Source organism: Gopherus evgoodei, chromosome 16 (genome assembly GCF_007399415.2).
Source record: "Gopherus evgoodei ecotype Sinaloan lineage chromosome 16, rGopEvg1_v1.p, whole genome shotgun sequence".
Taxonomy (NCBI): domain Eukaryota; kingdom Metazoa; phylum Chordata; order Testudines; family Testudinidae; genus Gopherus; species Gopherus evgoodei.
Genome location: NC_044337.1, coordinates 5,771,355 through 5,791,268, shown reverse-complemented (window position 1 = coordinate 5,791,268; position 19,914 = coordinate 5,771,355). Strand labels below are relative to the sequence as shown.

Genomic DNA, 19,914 nt, shown 5'->3' with positions numbered 1-19,914 from the left:
ATCCCCCAAGCTAAAGCCAACAGGACATTTGCCCATTGCATGGTCCTGTGCTGGACCGAAGGACCATATTGCTCGCTACTGGCTGACAGCCCTGGAGACTGAAGTCTTCTGGTATCCCCAGAGCAAGACCAAGCAGCAAAAGGCAAGCGTCTGGTCTGTCCAATCCATCATGCCCATTGTGAGATCAGGGCAGCAGGGGATTGAGACCAAGTCATTCACTTCCATCACGGGGGAACAACTGTCATTCACACCAGCATTGGTGCAACCCCACGCCTCTAACCCACTCAACCAGCTCCCCCCTGCCTTCCTCGCAGAGCAGGGAGTTTCTGAGACTGTCTCCTACAGCAGCAGCATATTTGGGAATGCTCTGGGAATGCATATTTCACACACGTATGGCGGTGGTACCTAGAGCTCAGCCAGTCCAGAGCCTCACTGGGCAAGGTGCTGTGCAGACAGAGTTAGAGACAGTGCCTGCCCCAAAGAGACTCACGTGACTGCTGCAGGGGCTGCACAAGGAAACAACAGTGATTTTGTGTAGGTCCTACAGCAAGTGGCTTGAAATAATCTTGTGCTACAGGGAGCAGGGGCAGGAACAGAACCGAGGTGTCCCAGGAACTTCATTTTCTATCCAGCGTTTTAATAAAAGGTGAGAAGAGGGAGAGGTCAAAATGAGTGAGGGGATCAAATGGGCATCATCCCCAATGTTCTTCCCCGGGGTGAATCCCCCCCTCTCCCCAGAGGGGACATGCTGACAGAGTAGCCCAGTGAGGGGTGGGGAGATGGATGCTACTTTGAAATGTTGAGACCCGAGTCCCACTGCACCCTCAGGTGACAGGCATGGGGTGGGTATGTCCCACACTGAGGTCTCAATGGAAGTGGTTTGGAACCCAGGTTGATAAATAATAAAAGTCACCACTCACAAGGGCCAGGTGAGATTCACCCAAGAGTTCTGAAGCAACTCAAATATGAAATTGCAGAACTACTAACTGTGGTCTGTAACCTATCACTTAAATCAGCCCCTAGGCCAGATGGCTGAAGGACACTTAATATGATGACAATTTTTCAAAAGGGTTCCGGAGGTGATCCTGGCAATTATGGGGATTTCATGGGTCAGTAACTGGTTAAAAGACAGGAAACAAAGGGTAGGCAGAAATCATCAGTTTTCAGAGTGGAAATAAGTAAATAGCAGGATCCCCCAAGGATCTGCATGGGACCAGCGCTGTTCAACATATTCAGAAATGATCTGGAAAAAGGGGTAAACAGTGAGGTGTCGTAGTTTGCAGAGGATACAAAATTACTCAAGATAAGTCCAAACAGACTACAAAGAATTACAAAAGGATCTCACAAAACTGGATGACTGGGCAACAAAATGGCATATGAAATTCACTGTTAATATATGCAAAGTAATGCACATGGTAAACATAATCCCACCTGTACATACAAAATTATGGGATCTAAATTGGCTGTTACCACTCAAGAGAGAGATCTTGGAGTCTTTGTGGATAGTTCTCTGAAAACATCCACTCAATGTGCAGCAGCCGTCAAAAAGCAAACAGAGTGTTGGGAATTACTAGGAAAGGGCTAGATAAGTCAACAGTAAATATCATATTGCCTCTATCTAAATCCATGGTACAGTCACACCTTGAATACTGTGGGGAGTTCTGGTTACCCCATCACAAAAAAAGATACGTTAGAAATGGAAAAGGTACAGAGAAGGACAACAAAAATGATTGAGCACCATATGGAGCAGCTTCCCGATGAAGAGAGATTAATAAAACTGGGACTATTCAGCTTGGAAAAGGGACGACTAAGGGAGGATAAGATAGAGGCCTATAAAATTCATGGTGTGGAGAAAGTGAACAAGGAAGTTACATAACACAAGTACCAGGGGTCATCAGGTTTAAAACAAGCAAAAGGAAGTATTTCTTCACACAACGCACAGTCAACCTGTGGACCTCATTGCCGGGGGATGTTGCGAAGACCAAGACTATAACAGGGTTCAAAAAAACAACTACATAAGTTGATGGAGGATAGGTCCATCAATGGCTATTAGCCAAGAAAGTCAGAGGTGCAACCCCATGCTCTCAGTGTCCCTAAAGTTTTGACTGCCAGATGTTGGGACTGGATGGTGGGATGGATCATGTGATAATTGCCCTTTTCTATTCATTCCCTGTGAAGCATCCTGGCATTGGCCAGTGTCGGAAGCCAGGATACTGGGCTAGATGGACTGTTGGTCTGCCCCAGTATGACCATTCTTATGTTCTTGACTGCTTATATTTATTGCCAGCCAAGAGGCAATGAAGCCCAAGCTGCCCGGCAAGGCATGGGAACCCCAAGGGAGAGCTAAGCGGAGGAGCCCACCAGCATATTTGAACCCCATCCAGCCCAGAGGACATACATGGTCATAGCCAGAACATCGGTGCATCGTCAGAGCAGGGAGCTCCATTCTGGCATCTGAGGCAAGTGGAGATTGGTTGAGGGTGGAGCTTGCAGAGTCCCACCCTCTTTCTCATGCCCACTCGACCCCAGCACACATTCATGCTGCGCTCCAAGAGTGCGCTATGGAAAGGAGGATCTGTGCGGCTCTACAAAACGTGCAGTGCCGGGAACAAAATAAGAGGCTCTCAAAAATGGTTTGTTCTTGTTACAATGTGCAATGTTTTCTCGCTGAGCCACTCTTACCAGGCTGCAGTTCTACTGGAGGGGCTCCGATGTGCATGGTAGGTCACTCTGCTGGCGTGTGGGTGGAATCACAGCCTTACAGAGCCAGGGCTGGGAGAAGCACTTCTCTCTCTTTCCACCCATGACACTGCTTCTCCGAGCGAGCAGTGTGCAGGGAGTCAACAATAAAAGCTGCCAGGCAGAGAGTCAAAGCCCTGAAGTGCGAAGTTGAGACCTTGGGGGCCATAGGAGGCTACTCTCACCAGCAGTTTGGAAACACAGGGGGCCCTGAGCTGTTACAGGCCTGAGCAGGTCTCCAGCAGGGTAACCCATCCACCAGGGCTTCTCAAGGGTAACTGAAGAGCCTCTTGTGCCCTATGGAAGCGTGTCAAGGCTGGGGCTCCTGAAGGGGCAGGGTTGGTAGAAGACAAGGTAGCTGAAGCATTTGCGCTCAAGAGGCAGGCGGGGAAGGCACATTAAGTACACATGCATCTGGCATTGTTCAGTGAAACATATTCTCCTTGGAAAATGCCAACTGATTGAGACAGAGCTGAGACCGTTAAAGGTGTGTCTACGGGCCCAGGGAGCAAAGCTGAGCCACAGGCTGGCATTTGCCAAGGAGATGCAAGGGCCCAACTCTCCCTGGCACACAATGGGCACTCTAACTCTCTTCGGCTCCTTGGAAACTGCCAGGTTTACGGCTGCCTGGGACTAAGAGGCCATGGGAGTGATGGCCCCCAGGGCTCGCACAGCCCAGTTGCGTGCAACAGAGAGACAGAGACGGGATCATTTAAAAACTAGAAATGGCTAAAAAGGGCTTCTTTTTTTTTTTTCCTTCTCCAAACTAACAATAGATAAAACATCGTTTGCAAATGAGTGACAAGGCCCTGCCCCCAGGGGGGAGGGGCAGGATAGGTAGATCAACTTGAGGAGGGGGGAGCAGGCTACTTGCAGCAGGAGTGATTCAGATCAGTGGGAAGGATGGCGACTCGCCACCCTCTCCCTCTGCCTGGTTTGCTGCCCCTCCCCCTCACACCAGAAAGCAAACAAACAAACAAATACAGTGAACACCTCCACCCACCCCGAGTCAGGCGTCTGGGGAGCAGCAGCAGGATCTTTGGGGCGCTTTTCTCTCCGAGGAGCCAGCCAAGCAGCACTGCCGAGCCACCTCCGTCCAGCTCCCAGGGAGCCCCTGGCCCCCAGATTCAGTTGCCACTGTTCCCCATGGAGACCGCCGGCTGCAAAGCTTGAGGGAAGTTCTCGCCCTTGTGGAAAGCCGGCATGTAGATGGGAGGGGGCGAGGCCAGGGGGGCCGGGGCATAGGCTTGGGAGCTCACTGTGGCGGGCAGGGCTGGGTGTGCCAGGGCCAGGTTCATGTCGTACATGGCTCCCTCGTTCTCATCGCCGAAGGGCAGCAGCAGCCGCTTGCCCTTTTGACGCCGGTTGCAGAACCAGACTCGCACCACCTAGGCGGAGATGGGAGAAGGCACAAATGGGGGGGGATGGATCAGCTCTGCTGGTTAAAACCTCTCCTTCGGGGGCGGAACCCCCCTCAGCTCTGCCTCTAGCAAGGAGCAAGGCAGCCAGGCAATTTGGGAGCTTCAAGCTCCTTTTCCAGGGGGATGTTTTCTGCCTCTTTCCACCCCCACGAGGCCCTACATATCCTCCCAGCTCAGGAGTACCAGCTGGGGGCGCTTTGGTCAGCCAGGCGGAGGGACGGACCTCTGCAGAGCCCATGGCACCCAGAGGGTCCCTACCATGAATGAGGCAACAGGGCGACGTTCCTTCACCAGGTGCACCCACTAACTGAGGCAGTCTGTGGTCTAATCCCAGCTACCGGGAGCCCCCGATCTGGCAGCAATCTGGCTACCAAAGGAGCCCACATGCACTCTCGTTGCATCCATGAATCAGACCAGCACGGGGAGGGGAGTGACATGGGTGGGCAGTTGGTGCTAACACGCTCCTACTACTGTATTGCTTTGTGCTAGATCGCACAGCCTCCGAGTGGGAGTGTGGCCACCCCTGCACTAGCCGTTCACTTCCAGAGCAAAGGTCTGGATTAGATCTGGACAGTAAAGTGGGAGTGGGGACACTGTGGAAAGTTTAGGTGAAAAATAAAAACAATTTTCAATGGAAAATTTAGATTTTTTTGGCAGAAATTCTAATACCAGAAAATGTCAGCTGCCTACCTAATGGGAATTGCAGCTGGGGTGCCAGATGCCCGCCATTCTCCTCTTTAGGCTGGGCTCCCTGACTGGACTACATCACCCACTGCGCACCCCAGCTTTCACTCTTGAAGCAGGAGGTGGTGCCTCATGGGCCTCCCTAACCATGGTGCATCATGGGAGACGTAGTCTGGCTGGGAAACCCAGATCAGAGAGAACAGGGACATGAGGCAACTGAACTACAGCTCCCATGAGGCACCACGGTAGCATTTCCAAAATGAAATTGCTGGATTTTTGAAAGAAAAAAGAAAACCCACACACAACACCACCTGTAGAAAATAGACTTGTTTTGTGAATAATTTGGTTTAGTCATAAACCCAATTTTCTGCTTAAAAAATAGTTTTGATGAAAAAATTTCCATCAGCCCTAAATTGGCCTTTAGAGGTGTCCCACAAGGGAAGGCGTTAGAGTCATTCCTAAGGACCTGACTTCGGAATGTGCCATTCTCCCCACCGCTGGGGAGCGCCTACTAAACCTACGTCTTTGTCCAGGTTGAGATCCTCGGCGATTTGCGAGATCTGCTGGGGGCTCGGCTTCACGCAGTTGCGGAAGAAGCTCTCTAGCGTGCCCTTGACGTTGTTCTCGATGCTAGTCCTGCGCTTTCTCTTCCGGGCCTGGGCCAGCACTTGCTCTGCATTGCACAGCTGGAAAGCAAGAGAAAGACACAAACCCGCAAAAACCATGGCACTTGGTTACAGGTTGTCCCTGGGGAGCCACAGTGTTCCCAGCTCCTCGGGGCACACATACCTGGCTGGGAGAGGGTAGGGCCAGGGCTGAGAGATGCCATTCCAACGTGCTGCAAATCAGTGAAAATCACCCCTACCAAGCTACTAGAGGCAGGGCTGATTGGAGGGAAAATGCCAGCTGATCTGTGAGTCCTCCCCAAACACCCACTGGGCTGAATGCTGCGTTTGTTTAATGGCTGGACAGGGCAATGTTTAGAAACGTAGAAAAAGCAAAGTAAAGGGGGACACCGATTTGGCATAACATTTTTCTTCATTCATTTTGATTTGTTGCAGTTTTCACTGCAGTCCACACAACTGCATCTTTCCACCTGCTTTACAAAATTTAAGGGAACATGAAGTCTCATCATAGACAGCTGGGAACAGAACCCAGGTCCTTAAAGGTACGTCTACACTGCCAAAAACAAAACAAAAAAAACACGGCAGCAAGTCTCAGAGCCTGGGTCTACTGACTCAGGATCACTCTTCAATGCTAATAAATAGCAGTGTGGATGTCCCAGCTCAGGTTCTAAAACCTGAGGAGGAGGCTCTGTGTAAAACCAGCTCTGAGACTTGCTGTTGCTAGGTTATTTTTGCTGTGTAGATGTACCTTAATACAACAGATCCAAGACTCAGCCGCCCTGCCTTGCGGAAAAAATGTACCAGATCTATGTGCTTGACTAGCTGCTCTCCAATCACTGCTTTATTAACCCTCCTAAAGCCATGAATAGAACCCAGGGAGCTCAACACCCTTTTCTCGTACTCTAACCACAAAACTGCAGGACTAAATTTCAGGATTCCCGATTTCCACTGACGCCTAGCAAATACTGGTGTAACCTACTGGCAGAGTGGGTGTCACATCCCCGTGAGTGGCTGCTGCATTTGATGGCTAACAGATGCTTCTTTAGTTCAAATGGTAGAAGTCTGTGTTGGGGAACTGGAAGAGCTTGCCTTCAAATGCTGCTGCTGGGCCATATGGTTGCACGTGATGACATTTCTGTTTCTCCACTTTTCTTTTTGACCAAACGAGTTTAGTTCGTTCACACAGTGAGAAAACATCCTCAGAAACCAACTCGATAGCAAAAAAGTCCATCATAATCCATCAATTCTGGTGCAATGAAAACCCAGGTGCTGCCCATTTCACCCCTCCGCCACCCATTTTGGTTGCTCCCACCACACACCGTCGTGGCCACAAGGAGGGAGTTCCCTGGTAAGAGGCAAGGCCTTTGGGGGATTTAGCAATGATGGATGGGGAAAACAGATACAGGCACATCTCAGTTAAAAACAAAACAAAAAAGAAAAAAAAAAAATCAACTTGATGGGACACAATCATGTTAAAGTAATTTTTTTTTAAAAATCCCCTGAATCTCCTGTTATCCTAGATTAGTGACATGCAACTCTCTCTTAGCCAGAGTTTGGGGCCCAATCCTGCAATACTGCCACACCTGGAACACTTCATTGCCTCAGCAGGGCTCATAGGATCAGGCTCTTTACTCCATTCATGCTGCTTGTTTACGGGATTAGAACATTCCTTCCTGCCCATACAAAGACTAGAGTGTCGCCAACACTGGTGATTTCATCCTGAGCCCCAGTGGGGTTTAAGTCCCAGCATCTCGAGTTTACATGAATACACTTGAATCTCAGCTCTCCTTTCCCCTCCAACCCTCCTTTTTAGGAAGTTTCAAGCCCTCCTAGCTGAAGACATAAAATAGGAGGGGAAGCCCCCTAAAGGCTCAAAAGCCAGAAAGTGAATAAAAAGGACTCTAAAAGGTGTTATTTTAAAAGTCTTGTAAATTTTAAGATAGTCCCATGATTTCTGAGTGCCTACCATTTGCACTAATGAAGACAGTCCCCACTCCAAATTGCTTACAGAGTTTATTTTTGGGTATTTTATGCAGCTCAGATAATTAATCAGTTTCACACACTCTGAGGGTTGCAAACATTTTCAGGGAATGTTACATTCAAAAAAAAAAAAAACTAAATTGTATACTGTAGTGTATGTGAATAGATTCTAAAAATTTAATGACTAGTAGATGTCTTAGTAAAAGGGTCAATCGAATGTCAGAGTGTAATGATTGCTTCTAATGTCTTCCTCTGAAAACTCATAACTAGAGCCGGTCAACGTTTTCAACCAAAGTGTTTTTTCGGTACTAATAACTAAATAAATGGAGGGGAATCAAAACCATTTTTCCTTCTTTCTGGGGGCAGCAGGGGCAGGGGGGTTTGTAAAAAAATAGTTGAAAACATTTTCCATGTGATGGGAAATTGCAAAATGAAGTGAGATGTTTTGTTTCATTTCAAATTGAACTTTTGATTTTAGTTTTCAAACAAAGTTCCCATTTCAGACCGGGAGTTTTCCTATGTTCTTTTTTTGCTATTGAATACAATAGGATGGATGGTGTTCCCCACTTTTTCCTCTCTTCCTTTTTCCTACTTTGCAACTTTTCCAAAGGCAGAAACATTTTCAAAAGTTAGAGTGGAAAAAGGAACAGAAAACAAAACAGCAGAAAGTGAAGGAAAACCTGTAATATCAATTCTATCAAGTCCAGAGGCAAAAAAGTGGGGAGCCAGCCCCTCAGAATTTGACATTTTGAAAATTTGGCAGGTTTTCAGAAACAAACATTTCAGTTTGAATTGAAAATTGTATTTAGTTTCAGAATTTAATTTTTCATTCTATCTTTACGGGGGGCGGAAATGCGGTTTTCAACCAGATCCATTTATATAACCACCTACAACATATAGTATTCAAGTCTGTAGCGTGCTTAAATCACTTATTAGCCCTTTATAAAGTCTGTATAAATGTACACCAGTTGATTGGGTTTGTATCTATTTTTAATAGTATAAAATTTAATGTTAATAGAAATATTTTAATGAAATCCTTTTAAATATTTTCCCGAAGTGTTTGGGGGGTTGAACTCCCTTTGACTCACAAACTGCTGCCCCAATCATATTAGCATATGTAGTAACAGCCGCAAAAGTCTGCTGGGAGTTCTCAGCAACTGGATTTCACCCATGATCTTCCAATAGTCTGACCCATCTTGCCAACCTCACTGCGTCCCTGGCAACTGCAGACTGTGGGAGAAGCTCCAGGGGCAGGGACCTTCTGCCAGGTACCCACCTCCTTCAGTAAGGACCTTTTGCCGTCAGTGAAACGTGTGCGTAAAAAAACCCGTTTGCCTGCAAGAAGGTTTCCCTGTATTTATACCCCATGTCAGCTGAGCAGTTACATCGGAGCCCACGAATAACTGTCAGTACAAACTCTTCCTAGGCAAGGAGCTGAAGAGTGCGACCGCTCAACAAAGAGTTGTTTTCCCCAGATATGCACTATAGTCTCGGATTCAGCCCCAGGCCCTTGTGCCATGGGAATCCAACCAGTCTTACTTTACTGACTACGGCTAGGGAGCCTCTCTCCTGATCCACCCATGACAGCAGAAAACTACCACGATTGCCTTGTTGGAGGCTATTGTGATGTCTGGCTGCTCCAGGATCAGAGCCCATTGAAGAAACTGTTGCAAATTATATTTGTTGGGAATCTTACTGTATTTTCCCCATCAAACAATGATCATAAATTCTTCCCACTCTTCTACCATCATGTGGTTGGACACTCTCCATCACATGATAGTTTGGTCAATCGGCTAATTGTTTATTTACAAGTACATTTGCCCCACTATTGGAGTGGCCCAGTGCAAGACACTGCTACTCCAGTAATGAAAATGGCAAAGGTCTCTCTGAAGCCAGGCCAACAAGCAGGGCCTGGGAGCACGGGCGGGTTGTGGTTGGGACAGTGATGGAGAGATTCCAGCTGCAAGGGTTATTAGCTGTCGCTAGACACTGGAAGTTCCCACTTATCCTGCTCCCTTCCCAAAAGGAACCTTTCCTGCTAAAATCATAGAATCTCATGGTTGGAAGGGACCTCAGGAGATCTAGTCCAACCCCCTGCTCAAAGCAGGGCAAAATCCCAGACTTTTTTTTTTTTTTAACCCCAGTTCCCTAAATGGCCCCCTCAAGGATTGAACTCATAACCCTGGATTTAGCAGGCCAATGCTCAAACCACTAAGTTATCCCTCCCCACAAACAGATACAGCACATCAGCTGTCCTTTCCCCAATTGGGGGTCTTAGGCAGGGGCCTGTTTCTTCTCCACAGGTTTCACTCTACAGGCACTCACCGGCAAGTCACACACTGCTTCAGAAAATCCCTGCAGCTGTCTCCCTAACTGGGCCACTTGCTGGCTTAATAATAATTGGAGATTCAGTTCTAGGAGATAGGTGTAAGGGACCTTGAAAGGTCATTGAGTCCAGCCCCCTGCCTTCACTAGCAGGACCAAGTACTGATTTTTGCCCCAGATCCTTAAGTGGCCCCCTCAAGGACTGAACTCACAACCCTGGGTTTAGCAGGCCAATGCTCAAACCACTGAGCTATCCCTTCCCTAAGAAGAAAAGGCAGCTTAAGGCCTCCTTACACTGGTGCAGATGCAGGTCATTGGGAAGCAGGCCAGCTCACTGGTCTGTTGATAGCCAATGGCTAGGGCTGCAGGTTTGTCACGGAGGTAAAAATGCCACTGATACTGTGATTTTTCCATGGCTTTCTTTGCATCTGGGATTTCATAGGCTGAGGGGACCACCCAGGCCAGGGCCCAGCCATTTTTACCACCACAGCTCAGGGCAGATTATCTGGTGGTGCCATGGCCAAGAAGGGGGCAAGGCTCGGTATCATGGGGAGAGAGCCACGTCCACAGGCCAGAGCAAGGAGCCAGGCAAGTCCCACTGGACGGGAGCCGCCATTGTGAGATCAGTGCTGGGTGGGCTTGCTCTGCAACGCCCCCCTCCCCTTCACCAGGCCTCCCTCCCCCAGGGGCAGGACCTAACCTCTCCTGCCATGTCACACCCTCCCACTTCAAGTGGCTTTACAACCACTGCCTCCTGAAGCCATGACTAACTAAATTTACCAGGACTGCTCACTGACTGGATTAAAAATAAATAAATAAAAAAATGCTGTGACAAATTTGCAGCCCTACCAATACCCTAACGCCAGGCTCTTCCACACCGGATGGGGCGAAGAAGAGAAAGTGGAATTTGAGGAGCCATTCTCCAGGCACATCAGAGCAAGACATCTGCAAGAGAATCCACAGAATCCGTGGGTCTGTCGGATTAACCAGGAAGTAAAGGAAGCAATTAAGAAAGAGAAGACTGTTGCGGAGAAGTTACAATTTCTTTGCCTCAGAGGATGTCAAGGAGATCCCGACCCTGAGCTGCCGCCTCAGGTCAAGGACCAAGGTGTTGAAAGAGGAGCTGCTGGAACAAACTGATAGAGAGCAAAGTATCAGAAGACCTCCGCAACATCACCCAAGAAATTTGACGCAAGAACAAAGTGACTGAGCTGTAACAAAACTCTGCAATCTCTCCTTGCAATCAGCTGCTATCCTGGAGGCTGCAGCGGGTTCCCAGAATCTCACACAGCCTTGCCCCGGTACCCACTCCTACACCAGGGCTTGCAATGGAGTCCAGGGTCTCCAACAATGCCTGTGTCAGAGGAATCATCTCCCAGCTAAAACCAGTGCTTTTAGAATCCCTTTACACAGCCCTGACCTTGTACCTGCAGGACAGGGGCTGGTCAGGGGTGAGAATCTCATCCTTGGACATTGTTTTAGAAAGGGAGCTAGCAAGAGGAGACGTGATGGGGGGAAGCAGAATAATGAAAGGAAAAGAGAAGGTAGATCAGGCATTTCTATCCACCCTCCCTCATAACACACGAGCAAGGGGTGAGTCAATGCAACTGAAAGACAGCACGTTTAAAACCAGTAAGAGGAAATACTGTTCCCCCCCTCCCCACACACACACAGTGCATAACTAACCTGATCGAACTCACTGCCCCAAGGTATCAGCAAAGCCAAGGGCTGAGCAGGATTCTCGAGAGGCCTTGGACGTTCTCATTCTCCAGTCACAGCAGAAAGGACAAAACACGTTCAGAAGGGATACACGCCCTCCTGACATGGCTCAAGCTCTGGCTGATGGGGGTCAGGAAGGAACTTGCCCAGTGACGAGGTTACTTCAATACCGGCCCATTAAGGGGTCACGTGCACCTTGCTCAGAAGCAGCTAGTCCTGGCCATTGGGCTGAGCCAAGCCCTGGTCTGACCCGATCTGGCCCGCCCCATCCCCACTTACCTCTTGCAGGCTGTCGCTGTTCTCTACCTCGTTGAGCCAGCGCTGCAGCAGCGGCTTCAGCTTGCACATGTTTTTGAAGCTCAGCTGGAGGGCTTCGAAGCGGCAGATTGTCGTCTGGCTAAACATCTTCCCTGGGAGGGAGAGCAGCACCATTCACTGCAGGCCTGGGGCTGCCAGACTCCTTATCCTATACCCCCAGCGCACCAGCCAGAGAGGAAAGAAACCTCCCATGACATCCACAACTCTGGGGGCTGCATCCACGCATTGGAGACACCCTCCCCAACATTGCACACCCCATGGTTGTCTGCTCCCTTCACCTGCTATCTGGGGGGAGGAGGAGCGTCTTCTGTCTCTTCTCCCCATAAGCGAGGGCTCATGGGGCACTGAGGGTGCTTGAGTCCCTCCCCCGCCCCACAGACAGCTGGATCTAGGAGTCCACTCTGCCCCACAGAATTTTGCTTTCCCCCCAGGATCCCCATCTCATGTTGGGGCTCCCCCTGGAATCCCCACGGTGTTCACACAGGCTCCCTGCAACGAGCCTCAAAAACCCTCCCAACTGCTTCGAACATCCAACTGGGGAAAAAGCTACACAGTACCAGTGGGGATCCAGGGGCTGGCCCTCCTCCCACCCCATCTCTCACCTTCTGCACCAAGAGACACCCCCAGAGGCACCAGATGGCCTGCGGAGGTGCGGGAGAAAAGTGAAACACTCACCATACAGAGTCCCCAGAGCCATCCCCACGTCAGCCTGGGTGAACCCCAGGGTGATGCGCTTGTGCTTGAGGTCTTTGGCAAACTGCTCCAGCTCCTCTGAGGTGGGAGTGGTGTCCTGGCAAAAGAAGCAAAAAATGTTTCTGAGAGGGGATAAAGGAGCTCGTGGGGGGCTTGCAAGGAGCGAGGTGGATTCACTCAGGTGCTTCAGGGATGGACGCAAATCCAAGCCCTAGAGAGATGGATCCCAGGTCTACCGCTGCAATCAGGCTCCACCGCGGCTTTCATGGCAGGAGAGAGGAGTGTGAACAGGCTCGGTGAAGCCCTCAGTTGCAGGGACAAGCCAGCATCCTGCAGCAGGAGGATGGCAAACAATCCCAGAAGGAATCACTTTCACCTGACACTGAACCAAGAGCTCTGCTGGGATTGAGAAACAGGCTTTTCCCTCAAGCTGCTCTCTGGCTTGTCCCTCAGACTCCCCCGGCCTGGCTGCCCCAACTTCCCACCCACCCGGGTGATGTCTGGCTGGTGAGACTCAGGCCTGGAATAGTGGGGGGGGTGCGGGGTGATACAGGTCAGTGCTGAGAGGTATTAGCTGAGCTGGTAAGGGAAGCTTGGAGAGGTCAGTAACTTTTTTAAATGAAAGCGCTACAGCTGGCGTGTTGATGCCCTGCAATATCCCTCCCTCACATCCCCCCAGCCAGGATACATTTCCGAGGGTCAATCTGTGGCAGGGATGAGAAATTCTACTCAAGCCCAGAGATGGCCCTAGTCACCACAGTACTTGAGTGCTCGCTGCACAAGAGCACGACCTGCCCTGCAGGGAGGCAGGACAGGACCATACCCGTTTTCCAAAGGGTCGGCGGAGGGTCGTGCCCTGCCCTGCCCAAGAGAGGGTGGGTAAAAATCATGATAAAAAACAAACAAACAACTTTTTAAAATTTAAATTGGATTTCTTATGTACAGCTGTTGCCTTTCTCGTACTGTCTTGCTAGTTCTTTACTCCCTTCTTATTTTAGAGTCTTAAACGGCTAAAGTGGTTGGTTTGTTCTTGTTTAATGAGTTTCCTAATTGTTAGTAGAGTTGCAAGTTTTACATGGAGTTTCTCTTTTCTACTATGAAGTTTCAGCCTTGAAACTCAGCCAGGCTGTTAAAAGAGTCCAGGGCCTCACTCAGCCTCCCGGTGAGACCACCACAAACTCCCCCACACAACTGCAAATAGCAGCCAGCACTGCCTGCCGGCACACTGCACTTCTACAACTCAAGAAAGCCACTACACTTTGACCAGGCTACCCTCCCCCCTCAGGTTTGCAGCTTGGAGTCAATAGGACTTGTGCTCCTAAGTCACTCCCATGCTGTTGAAAATCCCACCTTTCGGATTTTGTGGGCCTAAACCTTTTGGCCTGTCTGTATAAAGTAAGTTCACAGTAACGTTGTTAATGCACTGGGAAGATGAACTCACTTGGCATCATTGACACTAACCGGCCAGGTCAGATTCCCCCTCTCCTGTAGGCAAGCGTCCACCTAGCAATGCCCATGTATACCGACCACATACGTTCCCTTCCCTTCTGTGACAGTTGGGAAGTACCTGGCTACTGGGTCTTCTCTTCTCCAAGGAAGCCACAGCGAGAACACGTTGATCTGTGCTCCAAGTCTAAGACCTGCTCCTGCAGAGGGGCTCCAAGCAATATTCTCCACCAGCTGCAGGAGCCAGCGTGTGTTGAGACCATCTCACCAGCTAAGGGACAGTGGCCAGCTGGTCTGGATTCAGCCACTGCCAGCTGTCAACTTCCTCTCAATGCAAACAAGAAGGCTCAGATCCTCAGTGGTATTTGGGTTCCTAGTTCTAGGGGTATTTAGGAGCCTGAATAGCTTTGAAGATCTGGGCCCAACTGCTCAACAAAGCAAAAAAGGATCAAATCTCTTTAAAAGCAAAACACAAGGGCACAACTCATCTAGGTCACTAGGAGTTCACACTGGAAGAGAAATGGGCTGCAACCAACCCAGCACCCAGAGTTTTCTACACCGTGCCTCCTCATTGCCACCTGTGCAGAGGGGTACAAAAAGCTAAGCAAGCTGAAGGATGGCTTGTTATACCCCCCAGGTGTAAGTCTCAACACAAGGTCCAGGGCAGGAGGAGACCTGGAGCACCCTAGGTTTGTGCAGAAAGCTGCCATCCACGCACACATACACGTTTCTGTGCACAGGTTTTCAGAGCCGCCCTTCTCCCTACCTGGAACTGTTGTGGGACAGTTTATGAAACAGGTTTAATTATTTCATAGCCTTTCTGAGCAGTGATGGTTTTGGCAAACAGTCACTCCCGCCAACGGAGGGCCCAGTGAGGTGCTGATACTATCAGCAGTTAACAAAAAACCAAACCAAACCAAACCCAGGGCTGTGCCCTTTAAAATTTTTGTCCATCATAAAGAGTCCAGAAGAGAGTTTCTCCTTGGGTTTATTATATACTTCCTTGTTTTTCCTCTTAGAAATATCAGCAGTGTCAATTCTGATTTTCCTGGCTGTTCTGGAGGATCTGCCAAGGCATGGCAGGGCTTCTCCACACACACCAGTTTGCTCCAGTTTCCACTCAAAGCAGGTTTTTCGATTGATTTAGTTAAACGTGTCCATGCTGCTGTTTGCACCACTTTAAGTCTATTCACATGCTTAATTCTGGCTTAAACTAATTTAGCTTAATCTATTTGTGAGTCAGGAATTTGACCAATTTTTAAATTATTATAATCTGGAGGGAGCTGGCCTGCACAATCTAAATATCTGGATTTTTAAAATTCCATTTAAAATAAATGATAATTGTCAAGCTGATGAACATATTTAAAGCAGGCAGCACCAGCATCTGAAGGGCTGCAGGCACAGAATTGCTGAGTGCACAGGCATACCAGAAGCATATGCCGTCCCCAGAGAAAACTGAGCTATCACAGTGAGGATCATACAGAGAAATATTTTTGTTCTGCAACATCCAGCAGAGGGAGCCCAAGGTAAAGCCGTTGCTCAGACTGGTGCCAGTGCCTGGTGGACTTGAAGGACAAACATGGCAGTCATAACGGGAGGCGCCCCTGAAAGCATGGGAAGAAAGTGTGTGGGGCTGGTCTCTGGATCCCCAAGAGCCCAGCACTAGGGCAGCTGGGCCACTCAGCTTAGTCACACTAAGAGAAACCTCTCCAAACTGGGGATGCCCCTGCTGGAAATGTGCACAATGCAGTAAACCGTGGTGGAGAGCAAAACTCACTCCCCACTGCCAATGGGACACAATCGGGGTCCCAGCAGCTGCACAGCTCCATTGTGCTCCACTGTTGCATAAGCAGGAACTCCACCTCCTTCCTGAACCTGGGCAGGATGGTGGGTGACAAAGGTGGATAACGCTGCCCCACGTGCTTCACAGCCTTGGCATCCTTCCACCATGTGAGCCCATCACCGTAATATGCTGCACCTTGCCATGAACAGCAGCAGCTCTGAAGAACATCCAGCTAGTCCAGCATGCAGTGACCCAACTGTTAAGCACCAAAGGCCACTTTTAACCACCTGCTGTGGTCACGATGGTGGAGCCCCAGAGAAGACACAAAGTCATCAAAGCCCTCAGCGGGCTGAGCTGAGGGGGAGAGGGAAGGTTAGGTCTCTGGTGGAGAGTGGAAGAAAGAGGGTGGGAGGTTATAACCATGAGGCTAGCTAGGTTAAAGGGGTTAGACTTAAGCCCTGCTGGGCATATGTCCAGGTGGGCCTGGTAGGCCTGCTCTCCTTGGCACCCACTGCTGTAACCTCTTCCCTGCAGACATCCCGGGATAAGTTATGCAGGAGATCAGACCAGGTTATCCTAATGGTCCCCTGGGGGGAGAGGGTGGGGGCGCTGACAACCGGGAGCTCCTGGAGAAGCAGAGATGGGAAAATAAGAATAAAAAATGAAAAGGAAAATATAGAGAAAAGTCAAGAGAGACTGGTGATGTGCAGCAATGGACGGAGCTTCAGAACCGCTGGGCTAGGCAGAGGAAGGGAAGCTCCAGCATGATTTGAGAATGTAGCTAAACCCTCATTTACACTACAAAGCGCAACAGTGTTGTGACTTAATCCCCTTGCAATGCAAAGAGCTTTCATCCCATGGGATCTGTCCTCCTTCCTTTTTCCGTGCTGTCCCTGGGCCTGGGCTTCTCAGCTGGTCTTTAAATCCCCCCAGGGCTTGGCTACACTGGAGAGTTGCAGCGCTGGCGGTGGGTTTACAGCTCTGCAACTTAATCACCGTCCACACTTGCAAGGCACATACAGCGCTGCATCTCCCTGGCTGCAGCGCTGGCTGTACTCCTGCTCTGCCTGGCGTGTAACGATTGCAGCGCTGGTGATGCAGCGCTGCTCCACCAGTGTGACACCAAAAGCGCTGTAATTGGCCTCCAGAGGTATTCGGAGGTATCCCAGAATGCCTGTTCAGCCACTCCCAACAGCACTGCAAATGCTGCAAATGTGGCCACACTGCAGTGCTTTCCCTACACAGCTGTACAAAGACAGTGTAACTCCCAGCACTGTACAGCTGCAAGTGTAGCCATACCCCCAGTCAAACAATTCTGTACCCCTGCTGGCTCACACCATCTGTCCCTCCATACTAACTCCCAGCTCTTACAGAGCACTTCTCATCAGATCTCAAAACGCTTCCCACAGGAGGCCGGTTCTTGCTCCCCATTTTACAGGTGGGGACACCCGAATGATGATTATCTGGAGTTAGCCATAAAGAGAAGGTTAAATCTCTACCCTGGCATTACAGAGCAATGGTCACTTCATTCTGGGGGAAAAGTCAAACTGCAGCTGAGTCTGCATAAAAAGAATATCCAGCATGAGAAAGCACCCCCGTGCTTTTAAAAAGCGGATCTATATGTGTACACACAACGTCGGATCTTTAACAGGTGCAACTTAGTGGGGCTCTGATTTACACAACAGGCAGGGATCTGGCCCACTGTATTTCAAAGGCACCTGGTTTGTGGGACCCACCTCCGGGGAACACAAGCCCTCAGCCACACCCTGTCTGGCCCCTTGGAGACAGATCTTCGGAGAAACCTGCCCTGCCCTGCCCTGCCCTTCCCAGGCACCCCGCTAGGAAGCTGCTCTCCGGGGAGGCTGCGGCAGGGGAGATGTGCAGCTGCAGAGCAGCCGGGCTGTCAGGGACTGTGCCGGACAAGGTCACCCCCAAAAGCATCAGAGGACGATGTGGGCGCTCCCCTCCCCCTTAGCATGAGCCGGAGAATTGGGGGGATCCCTTGAGAAAATGCAAACGGAAAGGGGGGTCGCAGAGCGATCCCGGGCCACCCCCGGCTCGGGGAGCAGGGTCCGGGGAGCCCCGAGGGGCGCTCCCCGCGCGGGGCCGAGCAGAGACGGGGCTGCGGTCCTTACCTCGTCCCCGCTCTCGCTGGAGTGGCCTCCCTCGCTCGCCGCCCCGCTGGAGCTGCCGCTGCTGCCCAGGCTGGAGAGGCCGCTGGGGGGCTGGTGCGGGTCGCTGGGGTAGATGTGACGGGCCCCGGGGAAGGTCTGGCCGGGCAGGGGCCCGCGGGCCGCCGCCGCGCTGTGCCCAGCCAGGGCGGGCCAGAAAGGGTTGTTCCAGGGCTGGGCGTAGTAGGCGCCCGCGGGCAGAAGGGCGCATTTGGCTTCTGGGGACCCTTCTCTGCGCCCCCTCTCCGGGCCGGGCTCTTCCTTCGGGGCCTGCCCGCTCTCCAGGAGCTGGGGGCCCTGGGGCCCCCCGGCCATGCCCGGCTGAGGGCCGGGCTCCGGGCCCTGGAAAGGGCACCAGGTCTTGGCCTGGCCGGGCTCCGCCGCCGGCAGCTCGGGGGGTTCGTACTCCGCTTTCACCGCCGGGAAGGGGAAGAAGGGCGGCGGGGGGGCGATGCTGTAGCTGCCTTTGCCGAACGGGCCGCTCACCTCTTGCAGGCCCGTGGGCCCCAGGCTGAAGGCGGGGGCGGGCAGCCCCTCCTGGCTGAACATGCTGGGCCGGGCTGCCCGGCGCTGCACAGATCTGGGAGCCCTAGGGCGCCATGGGGGGCAGGAGTCCGCCCCCGCGCGGCATGTTGGCAGGCTCAGGGCAGGGGCCGGGCAGCGGCGAGGCCGAGCGGGCCACGGCAAAGCCCCTCCATGCTGCAGGGACCCGACTGAGCTCCTAGGCAGGCCAAGGGGAGACCTGCCTCCACCCCGCCACCGGCCTGGGCTGCTGTTAATTGCCCCTGCTCAGCCATTGGCCCCTTTAAGACAATTGACACCAATGGGTTGTAAATGAACTTGATTCTTTTGTGTGAGGTGGGGGCGGGGAGGAGCCTTTTGCAACCACCTTGATTAGTTATAGCTTCAGACTCCCCATCCCTCCCTCCCCTTGCCCTCTCCACCTCTAACTACCCCATGGTTTGTGAGGGCATCAATCCAGAAGGGAAATGAAAACGACCAACTGCATAATTTATTGGTGGTGGGAAATATTCTGCTGGGATCCTGTTTTAAAAAGCCTGGAGCCCTCTGTGGAATATGTTCGCTCCAAGATATTCAGAGCAATAAACCATTTGCAGCTGACTTGGACTCCAGTTGAGGAAACTACAGATTGCATCTGCAAACCCCTGTGGCTAGTCAGTTACCCCCAGAAGTTGGGGCCAGGCTGCCGACCCCTTGCCCTGCCATGCACTGATTTTGAAATGAGTGGTATATAGCAAAGGGTTGACTGGGAGCCATGAGTCACCCTGTCTCCAAGCACAGGGCCAAGGGCACATTTGATGAAAATGAAAGGCAGCACATTTACAGCTGACAGTCAAACATTGTATTGTGCCGCACATTGTTCACCTGTGGAACTCAATGCCACAAGTTTTCAGCCAGGCTTAGAATCTAGTAGGATTTACAAAATAAAAGCCCCCAACCCCCCGGGCTTTTACATGGAGGATAAGAACAACCCCAGTCACATTCACTGGGACTAAAAATATAGATGAGGAAATTGAAAGCTGCCTTCTTCAGGGCACACAGCAACCAACCACTAACTGACCAGGGTTAGGAAAAACCTAAGGGCCAGTTATTCCATTACTGACCACCAGGGAGTCTTTGGACCTTCTTCTGAAGCAGCTGGGCTGGCCACTCTCCGATGGGTTACAGGGCTAGACAGGCTATAAACTGCCAAGCAGAGCAGCCCCCTTTGTTCCCATGTGAAAAATGGAATCAGCAATCTGTCTGACGGGGCTTCCTCTCCCCTGGCTACAGAGTGAGCTGAGATCAAGCACAGGGTGGTGGAGTACTGAGGCAGGCTTTGCAGATGGCCTATCTACCCCAGCCTGCTCTCCCAGAGAATCCAGGATTAAATGATTAGATAAGGATGGGTGCACCCTACACGTTTAATGGCCTCCAGCACTTCCTAGCAGCTCCATTGCTTTCCTGATTAATAAGTTTCCAAGCTACGGCTGCAAAATATCAGAGCC

General features: G+C 50.9%; 1 protein-coding gene across 1 annotated transcript; it reads right to left on the bottom strand.

The window, feature by feature from the left end:
* Positions 1–1,928: 1,928 nt before the first annotated feature.
* LOC115636212 (POU domain, class 5, transcription factor 3-like) lies at positions 1,929–18,454 on the bottom strand. Its single transcript, XM_030536022.1, has 5 exons — positions 17,870–18,454; positions 12,488–12,602; positions 11,774–11,904; positions 5,366–5,530; positions 1,929–4,127 (listed from the first exon to the last, which is right to left on the bottom strand). The coding sequence occupies exons 1-5, from the start codon at positions 18,452–18,454 to the stop codon at positions 3,867–3,869; spliced, it is 1,257 nt and encodes a 418-aa protein (XP_030391882.1). The 3' UTR covers positions 1,929–3,866.
* Positions 18,455–19,914: the final 1,460 nt, after the last annotated feature.

Excerpts from the sequence above, each read along its gene's own strand:
- LOC115636212 (XM_030536022.1), bottom strand. The coding sequence starts at position 18,454 with ATGTTCAGCCAGGAGGGGCTGCCCGCCCCCGCCTTCAGCCTGGGGCCC. Across the intron at positions 5,531-11,773 it reads ACAGCGACAGCCTGCAAGAG|CTGTGCAATGCAGAGCAAGT; the intron begins GTAAGTGGGGAT and ends CTTGCTTTCCAG. Across the intron at positions 4,128-5,365 it reads ATCTCAACCTGGACAAAGAC|GTGGTGCGAGTCTGGTTCTG; the intron begins GTAGGTTTAGTA and ends ATCTCCGCCTAG.